This window comes from Eleutherodactylus coqui, chromosome 6 (genome assembly GCF_035609145.1).
Source record: "Eleutherodactylus coqui strain aEleCoq1 chromosome 6, aEleCoq1.hap1, whole genome shotgun sequence".
Classification (NCBI taxonomy): Eukaryota; Metazoa; Chordata; class Amphibia; order Anura; family Eleutherodactylidae; genus Eleutherodactylus; species Eleutherodactylus coqui.
In genome coordinates this window covers 20683330-20703145 of record NC_089842.1, presented here as the reverse complement: position 1 = coordinate 20703145, position 19816 = coordinate 20683330, and the positions used below count along the sequence as shown (strand labels likewise).

At 42.7% G+C, this 19816-nt stretch overlaps 1 protein-coding gene across 1 annotated transcript in view; it reads right to left on the bottom strand.

Annotated features, from left to right (window-relative positions):
* Nucleotides 1-19147, bottom strand: part of LOC136631927 (IgGFc-binding protein-like) — a 71312-nt gene extending 52165 nt beyond the window's left edge. The window contains exons 1-8 of the mRNA XM_066606420.1: nt 18928-19147; nt 18013-18282; nt 15950-16247; nt 15266-15864; nt 14311-14878; nt 13357-13955; nt 5303-5873; nt 2222-2421 (exon numbers count right to left, since the gene is read on the bottom strand). Coding sequence (XP_066462517.1) covers nt 2222-2421; nt 5303-5873; nt 13357-13955; nt 14311-14878; nt 15266-15864; nt 15950-16247; nt 18013-18282; nt 18928-19110 — 3288 coding nt within the window. The 5' untranslated portion in view covers nt 19111-19147. The remainder of the gene's footprint in view (nt 1-2221; nt 2422-5302; nt 5874-13356; nt 13956-14310; nt 14879-15265; nt 15865-15949; nt 16248-18012; nt 18283-18927) is intronic.
* Nucleotides 19148-19816: the final 669 nt, after the last annotated feature.

Sequence of the window (19816 nt, the reverse complement as noted above, 5' to 3'; positions counted from 1 at the left end):
GCATTATTCATACTGCTCAGAGAATGCAGTAAAAATAAAAATAAAAAGCATGCCAGAATTACAGATTTTGTTAATCTTGCCACTAGAAGAAATGGAATAAAACGCGATTAAATTTTAAATTTTCCAAAAAATTAGATAAATGAAGACTGGAGTTCATCCTGCAAAAACCAAGGTTTTCCGGGGCTCTGACAATGGAAAAAGAACATTACTGCGGCTCTTGGAATGTGGCGACACAAAAGCAAACCTTCAAGAAAAAAAATGTTTTAAATGTACAAAAATAGCAAAACATAAAAAAACTGTATAAACTTGGTATCGCCGGAATTGTGCCGACTCAGAGAAAAATGTCATCACACTATTTATTCTGCACGCTGAACGCCGTAAAAAGGAAATCCAAAAAGCAAATGGCAAAATATCTTTTTTTTCCCCCCAATCTCCCTCCAAATTTTTTTTTATTAAACTTATGCAATACATTATATATACCCAAAAATGGCATTAAAAAGTACAACTTGTCCCGTAAAAAACAATCCCTCACATGGCTGTATCAATGGAAAAATGAAAAAGTTATGGCTCTTGGAACACGACTGGAAAATTAGTTGAAAATGAATGATTGGCCCATTTAAAAAACCTGCCCTGATGGGTCTGACTGGGTGGTAAGAAACCCGCCACTGAAGGGGTGAAGCCTCGTTTTCAATGCCTTTGTCTAAACATCGTATACATATTTCAGATTTTTACTAATAAAAGAGATAATCAGTTTATTACACAAAATGCTGTGTGGACAAGTCAATGATTCTTCAAGCAGCTTATCACATAGCCCTTTTGAATCGAGAAAACAAGAATATACCTACAGGGCTCCATTGTGCAACCAACCCTGTGCCAGCCACTATATTGATGCCTACACCCTGTGCCAGTCACTACATTGACCCCGGGCCAGTCTCTGTATTAGTGCCTCCATCCTGTGCTATTCACTGAATTGATGCCTCTACTTCTGTCTATGCAATCTATACATATCCCTCTCATCGATAAAGCTCTCCACAGTGCTCTACTGCCCTACAGATGTAATTATCTTATCTTAAGCCATTGAAAAGCTATTAAAAGGACAAATACACGGTGGCACAGAAAGATATCCCAATATGTTACGTATAACGTTAAACTCCTCCCTCATCTCGGTCGACCCCCTTACCCTTGCTCTCTATTCTGCTAAAGATCTCAGGCTTAGTTCCTCTATGATCCAAAACTTCAACTCCCATCTCAGAGACTTCTTCCGAGCCACACTAGTTTTCTGGAATGCGTTACCTCAGACAATCAGGTTAATTCCAAATGCCCACAGTTTTAAGCATGCGGTACAAAAAACATATCTTTAGGGAAGCCCATCAGATTCCCAATATACCGTATATACTCGAGTATTAACCGACCCGAGTACAAGCCGAGACAATAATTTTCACCACAAAAAACTGGGAAAACTTATTGACTCAAGTATAAGCCGAGCTATACTAGAGTATATACTAGGTAAAAAAAGAACCTCCATACTCACCTCCCAGCCGGCGTCTGTGGCTGTGCGACAAGCTGCTTGAATTCTCAGCTGGCGCTCGATCCAATCACAGTGCTTACTTACACAGCACTGACGGCAGGGGATTTGAAAGCCGAGCAGGGAGATGACAGCGGGGAGAATTCTAAAGCAGCTTGATTGGCTGTGAATGATTGAGCACCAACTATGATTGGCTGACGCTCGATCCAATAACAGCTCTTACTTACACAGTGCTGACGGCGGGGGATGACAGAGCCGAGAAAAGAGGACGGCGGGGGATGACAGTGGAGAGAATTCAAGCAACCAGCCGCACCGCCGCTGGAGACACAGACGCAGGCTGGGAGGTGAGTATGGAGGTTTTTTTTAAGCCTTGCCTGACTCGAGTATAAGCCGAGGGGGGCTTTTTCAGCACAAGAAAATGTGCTGAAAAACTAGGCTTATACTCGAGTATATACAGTAAATCTCCTCAGTTTACCCCTCTTCTATATTGTTCCTCGAAACCTGACCCCTTCATCCCATTGTATCCCTTAAATTGCATACACCCAAATACACCCCAATTTGAGTTGTTTATCATTTTACTACGGTTTGTGGTGTCTGATTTTGCCGGACATGTTTCCTCTGATTCGTAGAATATGTTGGTGCTATAGAAATAAGGATAATTATAAGAAAGCTCCTCTATGCGCTAATGTTCCATACCTTGTAATAACGACCATTGTCAAAGCATCCACATTCTTCTAGGGGGATGCAGTTTTCTCCATCAAATACATAGTTCTCATCACACTCACAGCCTTCATTATATAGGTCTGAACACTCATAAGTATCGTAGATGGACCTGCAGCTGGTGGAGCACATATCAGCCTTGGTTGTATAATGACTGTGAGGGACACATATTATAGCTGTCGAAAAATCAACAAGAGATGTGAAATATCAGTTGTATTTTATAGATCAGTATAATGGTATAGTAGCCTTACTACACTGAAGTCATGTTTTGAGTCTTATCAAGGTCAACTCTTACATCTGTGATAGGTAGTGGTTGAAAATGTTGGAAGCTGGTGGCCAGGAAAGGACATGCACACAATAGATCCACCGGTGGGCCCATGATCGTACTCAATAATTGGCACTAAGGTCGGTGAGTAGAAAACCCTATCTGGTGGCAACTTTGGATCCAATCACTTGGCTCTAGCCCCTTGGTACATGGGGATGCAGTGATTGTATATTTTTTATTATTGGGGATCAGGATGAAAAACACATTCACCATTTTTTTAACACCAAGAATAGAGATGAGCGAGCATACTCGTCCGAGCTTGATGCTCATTCGAGTATTAGGGTGCTTGAGACGCTCATTACTCGAGACGAGCACCACGCGGTACTCGTCTCGATTAAACGAGCACTGACCATTGAATTCAATGGAGCCGGCAATACAGCCGGCTCCATTGAAAGCAATGGGCTGCCGGCGAGCGCGGGATGAATTTTCGGGAAGGGCTTAAAAATATAAGCCCTTCCCTGAAAGTCATCCAGAAATGTGTAAAAAGTAAAAAAAAAATATACTCACCTTGTCCCGGCAGACGGAGTTCAGCCGCGGCCGGCAGTTCTCCTGAACTGCTGTGAGTAGTATTCAGCAGCCGGGGATTTAAAATCCCCGCCTGCTGAATGAGCTGCCTCTGATTGGTCACAGCCTCACCAATCAGAGGCAGCTCTCACTCACCCATTCATGAATTCATGAATGGGTGAGTGAGTGCTGCCTCTGATTGGCTCAGCGCAGGGACCAATCAGGGGCAGCTCTCAGCTGTCACTATTGTGGCTTAATAGTGAGACCTCGGAGCCCGAAATGCAGCCATGCATGTTGCTCCTCGCCTGCCCTATCCATTTCTGTGTTTTTTACATGACTTTGGTGATTTGCTAAGATTTTCACAAATGAAAACCTTAGCGGAGCACCAGTCATATACAAAAATGCTCGAGTCGCCCATTGACTTCAATGGGGATCGTTACTCAAAACGAACTCTCGAGCATCACTGAAAGTTCAACTCGAGTAATGAGCACTCCAGCATTTTGGTGCTCGCTCATCTCTAACCAAGAAGCAAACAATAGAGCTTTTATCCCTAAAATGAGGAAAATTGGCTTCTACTTCATGAGGGTTTTCTTTTCCTTCCTCTGGATCAAGATTGGGGGTGGATAGGCTGAACATATGTATTTTTTTAGCCTTACACACTATGTAAGGCTATCATTTTCTCTTACCTGTTTTTTTTACTTTAATTTTATGACCCTGTCAGGAACTTGAGCAAGTGATCCTACGATCGCTCAGATAATACACCTCCTGTATTACAGTATATTTTCTCTATTCTTTTACAGTTCCAGCCAAGACAACCAATTGGCCCTCGGTGTTCACATCACAAATAGCCAATGGGCCGACAGAAAGGACACCGCTCTGATAACACCTTAGATGCCCGGTCAACATTGACTGTAGCATATAAACAGTTAAATGGCCAGGATCAGAATTATCTATGATCTTGGCCATTCATGTAGGGTGCCAGTTGTACATAATAATACAGGTGACACCTGCTCCAACACAGTGCTCTAACAGTACAGCATCTTGCGTTAAGCATATGTGAGCTGCGATATTACAACACAGGGTGGGAAGGGGCTAGAGTCTATTTTTTATGGGATGACTTATAAATAATCTATTAGATCTTTTTGGTGATCTGTCTGATGTGTAAAGTGAAAACAATAAGGCCGTCTTCACACATGGCGAATCTGCTGTGGGCTTTTGGCATCCAGAAACCCGCAGCAAATACGCCATAAATCCACAGTGGCCAAATCCACATCTAAATGTTGTGGATTTGGCCATGATTTTTGTTGTGGAAGTGCCACTGGTACAATCCAATTTGTACCCTGGTTTTCCTAGGGAGCTTACTCTTTTTCTGCCATTATAAAACAGCGCTATCTGCTGGCTAAAGCCAGTACTGCATGAGGTGACACATTGGATAGGCTCCGACAGCAGAGAGGCTGGCAATATACAGTAAGAGAACCCCGACGGATGTCTTCCAACATCGGAGCTGTACAGCCTTAAATCATAATGTCTTCAGAGGTCAGACAGTGGATTGGAAAGGGTTAATAAAAAAAAAATATATACTCACCTCCAGGCAGCTGTAATGGGCATGTTGTTCCCCGCTGACTGCCACAATATGCCGTCATGTGACAATCGTATGATCATTGTAGTCAATTCCTGACCTGAGTTAATTAGTGAGGATGGGAATGTCTTCAGCGATCATGTGATTTATCCCATGACCACACAATGTGGAAGTCAGCAATGTACAACATGCCCGTTACAGCTGCTGGGGAGCGATGATGAAGGTGAGTATGTACTGTTTTTCATTTTATTGCATACAAGGGGACATTGGGGGTATTATTTCTTTATGTGGCAAATAGGGGCATTATTTTTCAGAGGGGGAAAAGAGAGTTCTAAATGGGTGCATTATATCTGAAAGGGGACATTGGGGCATTATTTCCAAAAGAACGCAAAGGGGAGCATTATTTCTAAAAGAGGTCAATGGGAATATTATGTCTAAATCAGGAAAACGGCAGCATTACTCTTCAGAGGGGGCAAATAGGGTATTATTTCTAAATAGGGAACACAGGGCCATTATTACTGAAAGAAGGAAAGAGGGGAGATTGGGGCTAACTGCACTCACAATGGGTTTGATTATACTCATTATACTAATAATCTGATATAGGTTTGTTTCAGCTTTCTTCTAATACTTTGACAAATGTTCTACTTACGGCAAAAATCGTCCTTCCTCCAGGTTAAGTCTTCGACTCCTGCATACTTGCAAGCATCAGCGTACATAGTGACTCTGGTGCACAAAACACTGCTGTCTTCTCCATTGGTCTCGCAGAGATCAGAAACACAATCATCTAAATAAGTTTTAGGGTTGACCTTGGAGTGACAGTTTGCAAAAGGTCCTGAGGGGTCGCTGATGATCCCACAATTAATGGGCTGTAGAAATATTTTCTTCTTTTCCTCTTGACACGATGGACAGGGGTTGTCCCTGCCGCCACATCCATCACAGTTTTCATCTGTTTCTCTGCTCACTTTCCACTTATTTCCAAAGGCAGTGATTTCCTCTGGTGTTTTGCCCACATCGTCTTCGGCTATTCCATTGTAGTTGCCACCCAGACCGGACATGCTATTCATGTAGTTACTAGGCACAGTGACCGAAATACTGTTGTCTTGGATGAAACGTACAAAAATGTTGTCATCAACGCTAATGGTTCTGCCTTGACCATTATCCTCCACTCGAATATTCCCGGACAGTAGTGTTACTGGAAGCCGGAAGTTCTCACCATTAACCTAAAAACATTCAAAAAAATCAAAGAAGTATTAAAGCCTGTTTAAGTATTTATGTATGTATCCTTAAAAAAACAAAAAAACTCATTACTTCAGAATTGCAGTTACAGTTCTGCTTGTAGCTACTGGAACCAATCAACTGCTTTGTGACAGTCTTGCTGAGCTCCTATAATTTCCTGTGCCGCACAGTATTGTGGGAGAGCTAGAAATGTCTGCATTAGATTAATGAGCCGTGCCTGCTGCAGGAACTCTGCTTCACAGAAGTCACAATCAGCAGAAAAAGCGGTCTGCAGACACTGAACAAGCAGGGGGTGTTGGAAATTGTGAGGGCTGACACTCACTGAACTATGAATACAGCTCTGGATTGTGATATATGCTGTAACCAAGGCCTCATTCACATGGCCATATGCGTAAAATGCTGCATGCATCATGCAAAGTTTTACCAGCCTATGAGCAGGCGGAGAGCTGGCCATCCCTGTTTATCACAGAGATGTGCACTGCGCATGACAGCGTATCTCATGCTTGTTTCTTTTTTTTTTTTATTCCCCACTTTGTCTTATCGCATAGAATACTACGGCTGTTTGTGTGTGATACATGGTGAAATAGAGCATGCTGCGATCTTATTTACATGCATATATACAAATACACGCTAATGTCAATGGATCAATGAAAATCAATGTACTTTCATTGACTCCATTCACCGCGCATCCTGTGTGTAATGCACGGTGAAATCTCAGTCATGAGAATGAGCCCTTAACCCTTTCCAATCCACTTTGTATCCTGGTTTTCCTAGGGGCTTACTCTCTTTCTGATGTTATACAACGGTGCTATCTGCTGGCTAAAGCCAGTACTGCATGAGGTGCCATATTGGATAGGCTCCGACAGCAGCGAGGCTGGCAATATACAGTAAGAGAACCACGACAGACGTTTTCCAATATCGGAGCTGTACAGCCTTAAATCATAATGTCTTCAGAGGTCAGACAGTGGAATGGAAAGGGTTAAGATTATTGTAAGAAAGGCATAGTATATGTACATTTGCTTGACATCTTTAAAAAGGAAGTAGGAGAAGTAATCGGGTCCCGATGGCCTATCCTAAGTATACGCATGGAAAAATACAATCCCAGTAAAGGAGCATAAAGCATTCAGTGAACAATTTAGTTAATTTTGGAGTTACTGAGGAATGGTTCCTTATTCAAGAATCTTATCCATAAACCCTTTGGTGCCATCTGTCATACATTTACAGCACTGGCACTATGTAATTAATGCCAAACATTGGAAAGGTATGGCTCTGTGATGATGCAGCAGTGGGATCGATAATGACATGGTGTACCACTGGCAGATGTTTGAGGGGTCAGTGGCGGCGGTGGCTCCGATGTTCCCCACCAACACACAGCAGCGACCTACAGACGTAAATATGATGCTCTAGTTTGGCGTTTGGTGCTACCCATGCGTTGTGCAGGGTATGGTGGTAATACGATTGTCAAGTTTGTGATGCCAGCCCGTTTACAGGCCAAAACCTGTTCTGAGCAAAAAAGTAAGTAAAAAGGCAAAAAAAAAGATAAATAAAATGGATGTAGTCCTTTCTCCTGGATGGTAGGGTACGGTACGCTTCAGTGCAGGTGTTAAGGTGGTGAGAAGGGATCTCCAAGAGTCAAGTTAAACAGTAAAATATAAAACAATTTATTTTCTGGAACCACTTCTGTATGCTTTACGTTATAACAAGGTAAGGACAGGAACCATTTCTGTACTCTGTGCTTTGCTTTTCTGCTTTCCTCTTTAATTGTGTCTGTATAGAACTCCTTTTTCTTCCCTTATATCTATCTTTCTTTCTGACTGTAAATTCTGCTTCCTCTATCCTTCTATTCCACATACAGTATTCCCCCCAACTTATCTCTGTCTCTAAATACAATCTTTCTTATGTACTCACACCTCTCCTTCTCGCCACACTGGCTTTCTCTCTCTCCTGCTCTGGTCTTGTGTCCTCTTTCTTCAACTGCCAAACTTCTCCCTTTTCAAACTGCTCTGCTCTGACTGTAATCTCCCAACCAACCTGTATGGAGAGCTGCTCCACCAATCATGGGAACCATCTCCCATCATTTTTTCTGTCCTCCAATCCTTGGGTTATTGCTGGGAGTGGAATGCCCAATGGAAATGAGGGGCTTGGCCACCAATTGGGTACAGAGGTGGTTGTCAGGCAGACTAGGCTGGTTGTAAATGGCATTAAATAAACATATTTGAAGGCACACACACATGTCAAACAAAAGTAGCCACACAGATTTTGTAGTGCCCAACTCTGGGCTACTACAAGGGGTTATCTGAGATGTTTTTTTCTTGTATAAAAAACAGCTTCCCCGCCATAAAATAATAGGCATATGCCCACCTCTCCCAGCTCCATGCTTTGTCCTGTACTGTTTGCTTGGTTCTCAGTGCCTGTGACGCCCTGTAAACAGGCTGGGGCAGCCTATAAACTTGACGTCATGTGGAAGACCGAAAGTGGTAGTGTGGGACAAAACAGAGAGACAGGAGAGGTGAGTATATCCTGATTTGTTATTTTATGGCAGGGGTAACTGTGTTTTACACAAAAGAAAAATACTTTGGACAACCCCTTTAATTACTTAGACACCTCAGTCTTAAGCGACCATGCTCAGGACCCAACTGGGATTTACTCCTTAAGGAGGCTGCACTTTTTTTTTTCATTTTTGTTTTTTTCCTCCTTACTTTCAAAAATATCATAACTTTTGTTGTTTCCGCTCACATAGCTACATGAGGACTCGTCTTTGTTGGTCAAGTTGCATTTTTCAATGTTACTAGTTAATGTACCAGCTTATTGGAAAACTTTTAAACATTTATAAATAGAGTGAAATGAGGGGGGGAACGAAATTCGGCCATCTTTGGTGGGGGGGGGGGGGGTTCTTGATTCTGTGGCATACACATTGTGGCAAAACAATATGAAAACCAAATGTATACCGTTTAAATTTTTCTGTTCTACATTTCAAAAATAAAGTATCTTTGGAAAAAGATTACATTATTTTCTGCCGCCACCTTCTGGCCGCCATAACCTTTTTTAGTTGTGTGAGGGCTAGTTTTTTGCAGGACGTCCTGCGGTTACTATTGGTACCATTTTGGATTACGTCATACTGCAGGAGTGATCAAAGCATTGCATGTTAAAGTCCCCCAGGGGGACTTCAAAGTAATGTAAAAAAAAAATCAATAAAGTTTTTTTAATTGAAAAAGAAAAAAAGTTGCAAAAGTTTAAATCACCCCCCTTTTGCCATATCTATTATTAAAAAATCTAAATCACACAATAAAAATATGTATTTGGTATCACCACGTCCGTAAAAGTCCGAACTATCAAAGCAGCACATTATTTTTCCCGCACGGTGAACGTCGTTCGAAAAAAAAAAAAAAGAACGCCTGAAATGCACTTTTTTAGTTACCCTGTCTCCCAGAAAAAAACGCAATAAAAAGCGATCAAAAAGTCGTATGTATTCCAAATTGGTACTATCAGATGCTACAGAATATCTCGCAAAAAATGAGCTCTTGCTCAACTACGTCGCCAAAAAAATAAAAAAGTTATTGCGCGCAAAAAATGACAGCAGAAAATAATTGAAAAAAATTAAATGTCTTTGAAAAAAAAAAGAGTAGTATAGTAAAAAAAAAACCATACAAGTTTGGTATTGTAGTAATCGTACCGACCCATAGAATAAAGTTATCATGTCGCTTTTGTTGCCGTTTGTGCGCCATAGAAACAAGACGCGTTGAAAGATTGCGAAATCTCATTTTTTTTTTTCATTTTACTCGACTTTACTCGATGGATAAATAAAGGAGTTACGATTTTTTTTGAAGGGGGGAGAAAAAACAAAAATGGAAAAAGAAAAAGGGGCCGCGTCATTAAGGGGTTAAAAATGCTTTTTTTATTATTAATATGGGGAATTTTTTTTTTTTTTTAATTTAACTGCCTTTATTTTTTCCAATAATTAAAAAAAACAACTTTTTTTGGTCATTTACTACATTTTTTTAATCGACTTAGAGGACTTGAATAGCTATCGTTTGATCGCTCATACAGTATAATGTAATACCACAGTATTACATTATACCTCATTATGACAGGTAGTGTATGAAGTCATGCCACAGGCACACCTTCATAAGCATTTTTCATGGCAGCCCTGGGTGCCCTAAGAAGGCCTCCAGCTGCCATTGCAACCAAACAACACCCCATGATCAGGGGAAAATATCTTGCATCGCATTTGTGAGGTTTCGATCCTCTCACATGAGTTTCACATGCAATAGTGCTTCAGAAGTGTTTCCCATTAATTTAAATGGGAAACCTTGTATTGCACTTGCATGCATATTGCAAGGCATGCAAGAACCATGTGAGGCATTAAAGGTCTCATTTTCCTCTACAGAAAATGTATTACTCTGTTTCCTTTCTCACTGATCCACCCCCAAATTCTTATTTTCCTTGCCTGTTCTTAAAGAGTTTTACATGGTTATTTTCTATTATAACCTTCTTATAAATTAAATTAAATTACTGATTAGAGATGAGCGAACGTACTCGTTTCGAGTACTTACGCACCCGAGTACCGCCATTTTCGAGTACTTCAGTACTCGGGTGAAAAGATTCGGGGGGCGCCAGGGGGCGGGGAGAGGCGTGGCGGTGCGGGGGGTAGCAGCGGGGAACAGGGGGGAGCCCTCTCTCTCTCCCCCTCCCACCCACTCCCCACTGCTACCCCCCGTGCCGCCACAGCGCCCCCCGAATTTTTTCGCCCGAGTACGGAAGTACTCGGAAATCGCGGTATTCGGGCAAAAAAGGGCGTGGCCGAGCACGTTCGCTCATCTCTATTACTGATTGGTTTTCATACTAATAAATAAAAGGGCCATTTGGGTGATTTGTTAAATTCATTATATATCTATTAGAGATGAGCGAGCATACTCGCTAAAGCAAACAACTCGAGCCAAAGATTCGGGTGCCAGCGGGGGAGAACGGTGAGTTGCGGGAGTGAGCAGGGGGGAGAGAGTGAAAGAGAGATCCCCCCCCCCGTTCCTCCCCGCCCCCTGCCGGCACCCAAATCTTTAGAGACGAGCGGGCAGGTACTTGCATAAGGCACTACTCGCTCGAGTAGTTTGCCTTAGCGAGTATGCTCGCTCATCTCTAATATCTAGCCACCCAGTATGTATGTGAGCTAGTGTTTCCTTGCTTAGTTATTTCTTTCTGTATGAATCTCCCATACTCGTTATTCTCAAATAGTCATGTAATTTTAATTCTAACCAGCTCAGATCTCCTTGGGGTTATGTGTTCAGTTTCTAGTCAGCTTCTCAGTCTGTGTGATGCTGTTGCATGAACCTATCACAGAAACTGCATAGAGGGGATGCAGGCACTCCTACCATAATGACTGCTGATATCACACAGTTCCTGTCATACAATTAATCCTTCTGATGGTTTGTAGCTTATTTAGGTGAATAAAGAATCTAATGATAATTAAACTTCCCAGGCAACAATGGTATAACCATAGCTAATGGTGTGCTGCTGCATCATGGGATTGATTTCAAAGTGAAAGAAAAAAAATTCACTCTCAGGGCTCATTCACATGAGCGTATATTCACACGAGATATACGCTACCATCTGATGCATGGGGTCGGCGTATATGCCGTCGGGCGGGGAGAGACAGCTTAGCTCTGCCCCCCCCCCCCTCCCATCCCGCCACCTCCCATTGCAAACAGCAGGATGGGGGGGACACAGTTCCAGGACTATCTTTCCTGGCTGGCGTAAAAGCACCAGAGGCTACACAGGCCGGCCGGGTGCTTTTATGCCATGGGAATATGCCCATGTGATCTGATGCATTGGAATCCAATGCATTAGATGGTAGCGTATATTGACCAGCCGTGAAAACGACGGCCGATATACGCACGTGTGAATAAGCCTTTAAGCTAATGCCTGCTAAGCATCAGACAGGGAGTTTCACAGCAGGGAAGTAGCTGCAATACACAAAGGAGACCTTCAGGCAATCAGGTGAGGGTGGCAAGATTGGAAAAAATGTGATTTCTCTAAAATGGATCTTTAAGGGTTATTCCCTCAGTTTCTGGCCATGTTGTGAGTGTTGCTATTTCAGATTAAGCACTTCTGTATGACTTTTCGATGCCAGCAGCTAGTTTTCACAATTGCCGCCATTCGTTAGCCCTTCTCGTAATGGTGGTCTCCAATTGGCGGCAGAATATAAATTGTAGAATTGTTAATTTCTTCAACCATCAACCCCTCCAGCCAGTTTTTCAATACATCAGGGCAGATTTACTAGTACTGTCTAAGGGTGGCTTCATATGAGCGTGTTTTTTATTCCGTACAGTTGTGCACACAAAAAAACGCTCCTATTAGAAACACTGGTTCCCTATGGTGCGTTCACATGTCCGTGTTTTACAGGCATGCAAACGCACGTACCTGCAAAAAAAAGTACATGCGTGCACCATAGGTCCATGGTGTGCATCAATATTCCCTGCGGGGAGTCCCCCTGTCACTGATCAGTGCCAAAAGGACTCCCCGCAGGGAGTAAAGAATCCCCTGCCACAGCTGTGATAGCTGTGACAAAGGATTTCTTCATCTTCGCAGGGAGTAAAGAATCCCCTGTCACAGCTGTCATAGCTGTGACAGCTGGGGCAGAGGATTTCTTCATCTCTGCGGGGTGTAAAGAATCCCCTGCCACAGCCTGTTTTCTTCCTGCACTGCTCTGAAGCTCTTTCAGAAGGCATGGATTTAAAATCCCCGCCTGTTGAAAGGGCTATATCTGCAAATATCGATATTTTACTGTGCAGTCCCTCTATCAGGTCATTGATAAATATACTGAGCAAAATGGGGCCTAATACTGAACCGTGTGGCACCCCACTAGCAACGGTGGCCCAATCAGAGTACGAAGCATTTATTACCACCCTCTGCTTTCTATCTCTGAGTCAGTTCTTTACCCAGATACACACGTTTTTGCCTAGACCAAGCTGTCTCGTTTGATATATCAACCTATTATGCATCATGGTACCAAATGCTTTAAAGAAATCCAGATATACGAGATCATTAGACTCTCCCAGATCTAGCCTAGAACTCACTTCATTGTAGAAGCTGATCAAATTGGTCTGACATGATCAACCCCTCATTATTTCATGCTAATGAGGAGTTATGCCGTTGTTTTCCTTGAGGTACTCCAGGATGGAATTTCTCAGAAACCCCTCGAATATTTTTCCAATTATTGAAGTGAGGCTTACCGGACTGTAGTTACTAGGCTCTCATCTTGACTCCTTTTTGTATATTGGAACCCATTGACAATACGCCAATCCAGTGGCATAAGCAGTCTCAGCAGCAGGACACCTTGTGATCTGCCTAAAGCCTGGGACTCTTATAATGGAAAGGAATTGTCCAGAGTGGAGCACTCCTTTAAGATGCTTACACAAGTGAAAACAGATGAAAGCACAGAAGCTTTCTGAATTCATTCCATTGTTTCATTACCTGAATGATGCCTTTTTCTCCTTGATTCAGGGTCAGGTTCCTTTGATAGACCTCGCAAGTGACGCTTCTGATTGATCCTGGACCAGAACCTTGATTCTCGTGTGTCACAGTCACAGTGAACGGTGTCAGATCGTTTCCTTCCATGTTTTTGCTGCTGCTCTGGGCCAGCACATAGGAGCACTGTCCTCCGAAACTGAAAGATGTATTATCGAAAGTCCTATAGCGGGAATGGCCTGCAGCTATACACGTGGATGAGCCTCTTGGGAAGCAGCCACGGACTCCCTTTTCTATCCGACATTCTTCGGTAGGTGAGCATTGTGATGGGACGCATCTAACCCCGCCTTCAGCGCAGGAGCATTTTTGGGAACACAAATCATTATCATAAAAGCTCTCACCAGAAGAATAGTAAACTCCGTTGTAATTGCATCCACATTCAGATATAGGGACACACTGATCCCCACTCAGCATGAATCCGTTATTACACACACAACCTTCTGTGCAATTTCCAGTACAACCTTCGGGGCGGGACAAGCCATTGCAGGTGACAGGACACGCGTCAGCACAGATATCATAACTGCTGTGAGCCGGGCAGGATAACGCTGCAACACATATGTATGAGATACATGTCATTGTTTATCCAACAATATCTATAGATCTACAGTATTTCTCTCCTATCTCTATCTAATAACAATATTTATGTACACTATCTATCTATCTAATGGAGCCATGGACCCCTGTCCATTTGTAGGTATCCACCACCAAAAAATAGATATACTAATTTGCTCGGGCTGTCACATTGTAGGTGAATCTATTTAACTACCTCCCTAGAAGTTGACTGCAGAGTGGGCGCATGGCAACTTGTTCAATCCTGCATACAAGGGTGTCACATTTCATGTATCTAAACATGAAATGCAAAAATTACATTTAAACCTTTTCTAAAAAGAAATTACTTACGACAGAATTTTTGACTCCTCCATGGATGAACAGTCCCTCCTGCATCTTGGCATGCCATAACATATGATGTTATCCCAGAACAGAAGATGACCTGGCGCTTCTGTAGAATGCAGTGATCATACACACAGCCCTTGAAATAAGGTTCTGGGTCTACTAGTGAGTGACAATCACGGAACGGCCCCTTGGGACTCATCAAGACGCCACATTCACTGGCTTCATCTTTTTGCCTTTTCTCTTCGGATGATAAGTCAGTACAGACAGCACTCCCATCACCTCTACATTTGTAGACTTCCTGAACCTTCCAGCTCTTACCAAATGTTGTGGGATCAGTAGGCTGTAGTCCATCTTTGGGTGTTAAGTCATCACGGGCGACTCCATTAAAATTGCCGCAAAGGCCACACAAAACATTAGCATAAGTGCTGGGAACCGTGACCCTGACAATACTGTTATAGTCAAACGTGATCTTAACTCCATTGTTAAAACTGAAAACGGCAGAGCAAGGGTTGCGATAGAAGGAAAATCGGCCATCATCAGACATAAAAGGTAGATTTATGAGTCTCTTGTTAACCTGAAAAAGAAAAAATTAGAAGAAAAAGACATTAGGCATCGCCTCAAGATCCTAAGGCAAATGTGGTTTATGATTCACTATACAAATAACAAAATTAAATATTTGGGGATTTTGGTAAAATTTTGAATTAAGTGTTGAGTCTTAAAATCTCTATTAAAAAATCTTTGTGCAGAACTATAAATGATAGAAAACCTACTTAATAAATGGTCTCCTACACCTACAAAAGACATACAATCAAATCTTAGGATCTTCAAGTTCAATGTAAAATTTGTACTCAAATAGCTGCTTTCTCAGTTAAATCATCTTTGGATAGTTGATGGATTTTCACCCTTCATTCACCTTGTAGATATTTTGAAGACATCTCACATGTTACATGGCTATGCTTACCATAACTTTATTTGGGTACTGCCTACTGGCCTCAATCTCCATGCCATAGGTTTTCACATAGACCACTGTCGTATAGGAGACTCTGTTGTTGCCTCGATTTTGATTTCGAACCCAGACCTGAAAATCTGTTAATCCACGACTTTGGTTACACAGGCCAGTGAGCAGATAGACACAGGTACCTTGAAAATCATATTTGAGTCCATCATAGCCAATGTAATGTGGGTCACCAGAGGCAGTACACACACCAAAAGATCGGGGATAGCAGTTCTGGATTCCCTGTCTCACAGCGCATTCTTCTTGGGCAGTGCATGGGCTGTTTGTGCATTCCACCTTCCGGGTTTTCTCATTGCACACGCATCTTTGTTTACATACGGTATCATTCCAGAAAGCCTGATTGGGAGCATAGGTGAAGCCATTATAAGAGCATCCACAGCGTGTTTTAGGTATACACTTTCCTTCACTTAAAACAAACCCTTGGTTACACTGACAAGTCTCAACACATGAGTCTGGGCAGAAAGCTGTGCCCTCAGGGTCTTCACATGTAGCTGGACATGCCCTTCCACATAGATTGTAGGTACTGTTCATAGGGCACTGCATGGCTGAAAACATAAAGAATGACATTACAACTTAGCCAGTTCTTGCTTATATTTGTTGCTTACATCTGTGTCTTACTGGTCTACTTACGACATCCAGCAGCCTTTCTCCAGTCCTTAATAGCCACTCCGGCACGCTGACAAGTTTCGGCATAAGCTTGGACAGCATCACATGAAATCTTTTTGAAGCCACCATTGACGCATACATCAAAGACACAGTTTTCCATGTACATCTTGGGGTCTACAAGGGCATGGCACTCACTGAAAGGACCATCGACTTTGCTGATGAGTCCACAGTATGCAACAGTTGAGTACTTATTGGCAGAACCTGAAGGACAACTCAAGCAAGGTCCACGGCAGTCATGCCAACAGAATGTGTTGTCTTCCACCTACAAGTATAGAGAAGAACAGTTCTTTACTCGCTAGTGAAGCCTCATAATTCATTAGTGCATTACTATAATCTATTATGTAGGCATAATGCTATGACAAATGTAAAAAAATAATAAAAAAAAGAAGACTTTGTGTTCAGCAATCTATGATCTAGTGATAGTATTATTGACCTTGAGCCTCAAGAAGAGCCAACGCTGAAATATAAGGGACTAAGTTCTATTTTTTCCCCTCTTTTTGGGTTCTTAGCAGCCAGCTACAGCAAAAACTGGATGTTCTTCATTCGAGTGATTGCCTTCCTACAAGATGAGCTCCCATTGCTGAAGGGCATGTCCTGCCTATATCTTTATGTTTAGAAAAGAAACTCAGTTGCGTCAGGTTTCATTAGTTCTTCACCTGGGTTTTGAAGACTGATGTTTGGAAGAAATAAAAGAAAGAAGACAAAGAAACAAATGATTTGCAGTCATCAATAATGTCTCTGGTGATCAATATCTCTAGGCAAAAAAACAACAACCAGAAACCAGAGAAACTATGTGCTGCTCCTACAACTCCTAAAAACCATGTTGCCAAAAACCACATAAAATTGGATAATGGTCCTATTTAATACAAAGGCAGAGAAAAACAAAAGCAAAACAAGCTACCTTAGATTGATATTTTCTCAGTCTGCTATGTCAGTCAATATGTTATAGCTACCTGCCATGGCTGGCGGTCTTATTGCACACCTCCCCAGCAAGTAGCGGCTTCTATGTGGTAGACCTTATACTATCCTGCTAGCTTTTTCCTCCTCCCTTTAGCTACAGGTTCATGCCTAAGCTGCCTCTAAAAAGGACAGCACACACACCTTTTCTGTCCTCAGCCTAGATTTGTCATTTAACCCTTTCCAATCCACTGTCTGACGTCTGAAGACATTTTGATTGAAGGCTGTACAGCTTCTGATGTCAGAAGACGTCCGGCAGGGTATTATTACTGTATATTACTGGCCGCTCTGTTGTCGGGGACCTCTCCGGATATCACATACCACAGTACTGGTTCTATCCAGCAGATGGTGCCATTGTAAAATGCCAGAAAGAGAAAGCCCCCTAGGAAACCCTGAATTCAAAATTGGATTGCAAAGGGTTAAGGCATCTCTCCTCACTGGGGTTGTCAGAGCAATACGTTTTGTTGTGTTCCACCTGAAGGTGTTCCTGAATTCTGCTTGCTACCCAGTTTTGACCTTGCCTGTGTTGACAATTTTCCCAAACTCTGTCTGTCCCGACCTTTGCCTATTTACCGACTACGTCTTACCTGACTGCTGCATGCCCTGACCTCTAGCCTGCTTTACCATATTGCATGAACTCTGCCTATCCTGACCTCAACCTGTTATACACACTACATCCTTGTCTGTTCCTTTGGAACCACGCTGTGGTGCATCTTGGCCCAGGTCGGCTGTCAGTGCACTGAGACTGCTGTGATGCCCAGATCCCTCTAAAAAGGAGTTACTGGTCATATTTGCCATACATCTATGAAGCCAATTAACTGGTGAATGACTCCCCTGTGGGTCTAATGGCAGCCACCTTGGTTTCCATTCAGCTTTTACCAGAATAGATATCTAGAAAAATCCCTATATAGAACCTTCAAGCAATACTAATAAGCAAGGAGGGAAGGTTCTCCATTGCTGATCTCCAACTAATGTATGGTCATCTGGTGGGAGATGTACTTTGCAGCAGATGGAGAGTACCTGCAAAAAAAATAATCTGATATCTAGAATAACATATACGTCTGTCTTACCGCCCAGCTGGCGCCAAAAGCAGTGGTGTTTGGAGCTAGAGTTCCCTCTGGTGTTTGGAAGTCATCTTTTGGATTTTGGTTGTAATTTCCGCACAAGCCACACATTTTCCCAGCATATTTTCGAGTAATTTCCAACGTTATAACATGATTCCAGTCATATGTTAGCTGTACATCATTTCCCAGATGAATCACTAGTGAGTTCCCACTCTGGAAAATCTTCAGTGTCCCATTAATCAGTGAAATGGGGAGTTGACGAAGAGCATTATCCACCTAGAGAAAAACAGACAACATTTTTGTAAATTTGGAAAAAGTTCTGATTTCTACTTCTGCTCCTGCCTTCGGTCCCCACGGGGATGAAGGAAACTCCTGCCACAGCTGTCACAGCTGTCACAGCTATGGCAGAAGTCCGCAGCATTCTCCCTATGCTTTCAATGGGGCTAGCGCTGCTGTCGCTGGCCCCATTGAAACCACTTGCGATATGCCGGTTCTATACCGGCCTCTTTCTTGCACTGCGATGCGAGATTTTTCTCGTGCTCTCGCAGCGCAAGAAAGAAAATATCGCCAGTGGGTGGGAGCCCTTAGTGCATAGAACTGCATTTTGCTAGAAGCAGACAGCTCTGTACATTGCGCAGTGGGCCCATTCACTTCAGCCTGTAATAGCAGCCTGGGCCACTGAACAACATAACAGGCCGTCTGCATCCAGTGGCAAAACAGCACCATACACAAACATGTTAGCTTGGGGGAACAGTTAATCACTAGCAGTCCTGGGTAGTAGACACCGCTGATATATCGATTGATGACTTATCTTGAGGAAAGGTCATCAATAGCTAGAAGTGGAAGAACCCCTTAAACCAAAGTTCCATCAGAAGATATTTTTGAGGCAATACTTGAGATTAAATAATAATCACCACTCACCCTTACGTGACCAATTTCTCCTTTCTTGGCTACGATTGTGTGGGGTCCTGTTATGAAGGTGACCTGACCCACATAGGACACTCGCACATTGCCTCGATTATCATGCTTAGTTTGGATAGTAAACTTAGGAAGGTCTTTGACATCTCCACACACTGTGGCAAAGGTGTAGGTGCAAGTGCCCATAAAGTCAAAATATATGTTATCCAATGAACGGAAATGGGGATCTCCTGATGCCCAACACAAGTCCACTTGCGGTTTCACACAATTTGGCTTTCCACTCTCTATGATGCAAACTTGGCGAGGAGGACATATCACATTTTGGCAGGATGGTGGTGGGGGACCTGGTTCTGGACAAACAAAAGATCTATCACAATTTACCTTATTACTTATCAATATAAAAAAAATCTTATTCTGCAGCACTTTCAAGTAATTTATTTATTATTTACCACCAAGCTGGGAACTCATTTTATCAACCTCAGAAGGATGGAAGGCTGGGTCAACCTTGAGCCGGCTACCTGAAACACGCGGGGATTGAACTCGCGATCTCCAGAGTGAGAGCTTAGGACTGCAGCCTAACACTCTGTGCCACATGAGGGCCTATCTATCTATCTATCTATCTATCTATCTATCTATCTATCCATCCATCCATCTATACACAGTGTGTTGTGAATTAAGCAGATTTGGCTTTTAGCACCATTTCTACATCAATAACACCACTGCCTCTACTCTGGGCCTCTCACTGCATGATGCTTCCATACTGTCTCAGCCACTAATCTGATCCCCCCAATCCCACTCTGAAGACTTTTCCTGAGCTTCACCAGTTCTCTGGAATGAGCTACCTAGAACAATCAAGTTAATTCCCATAACCTAAAAACACACTTCTTTGGTG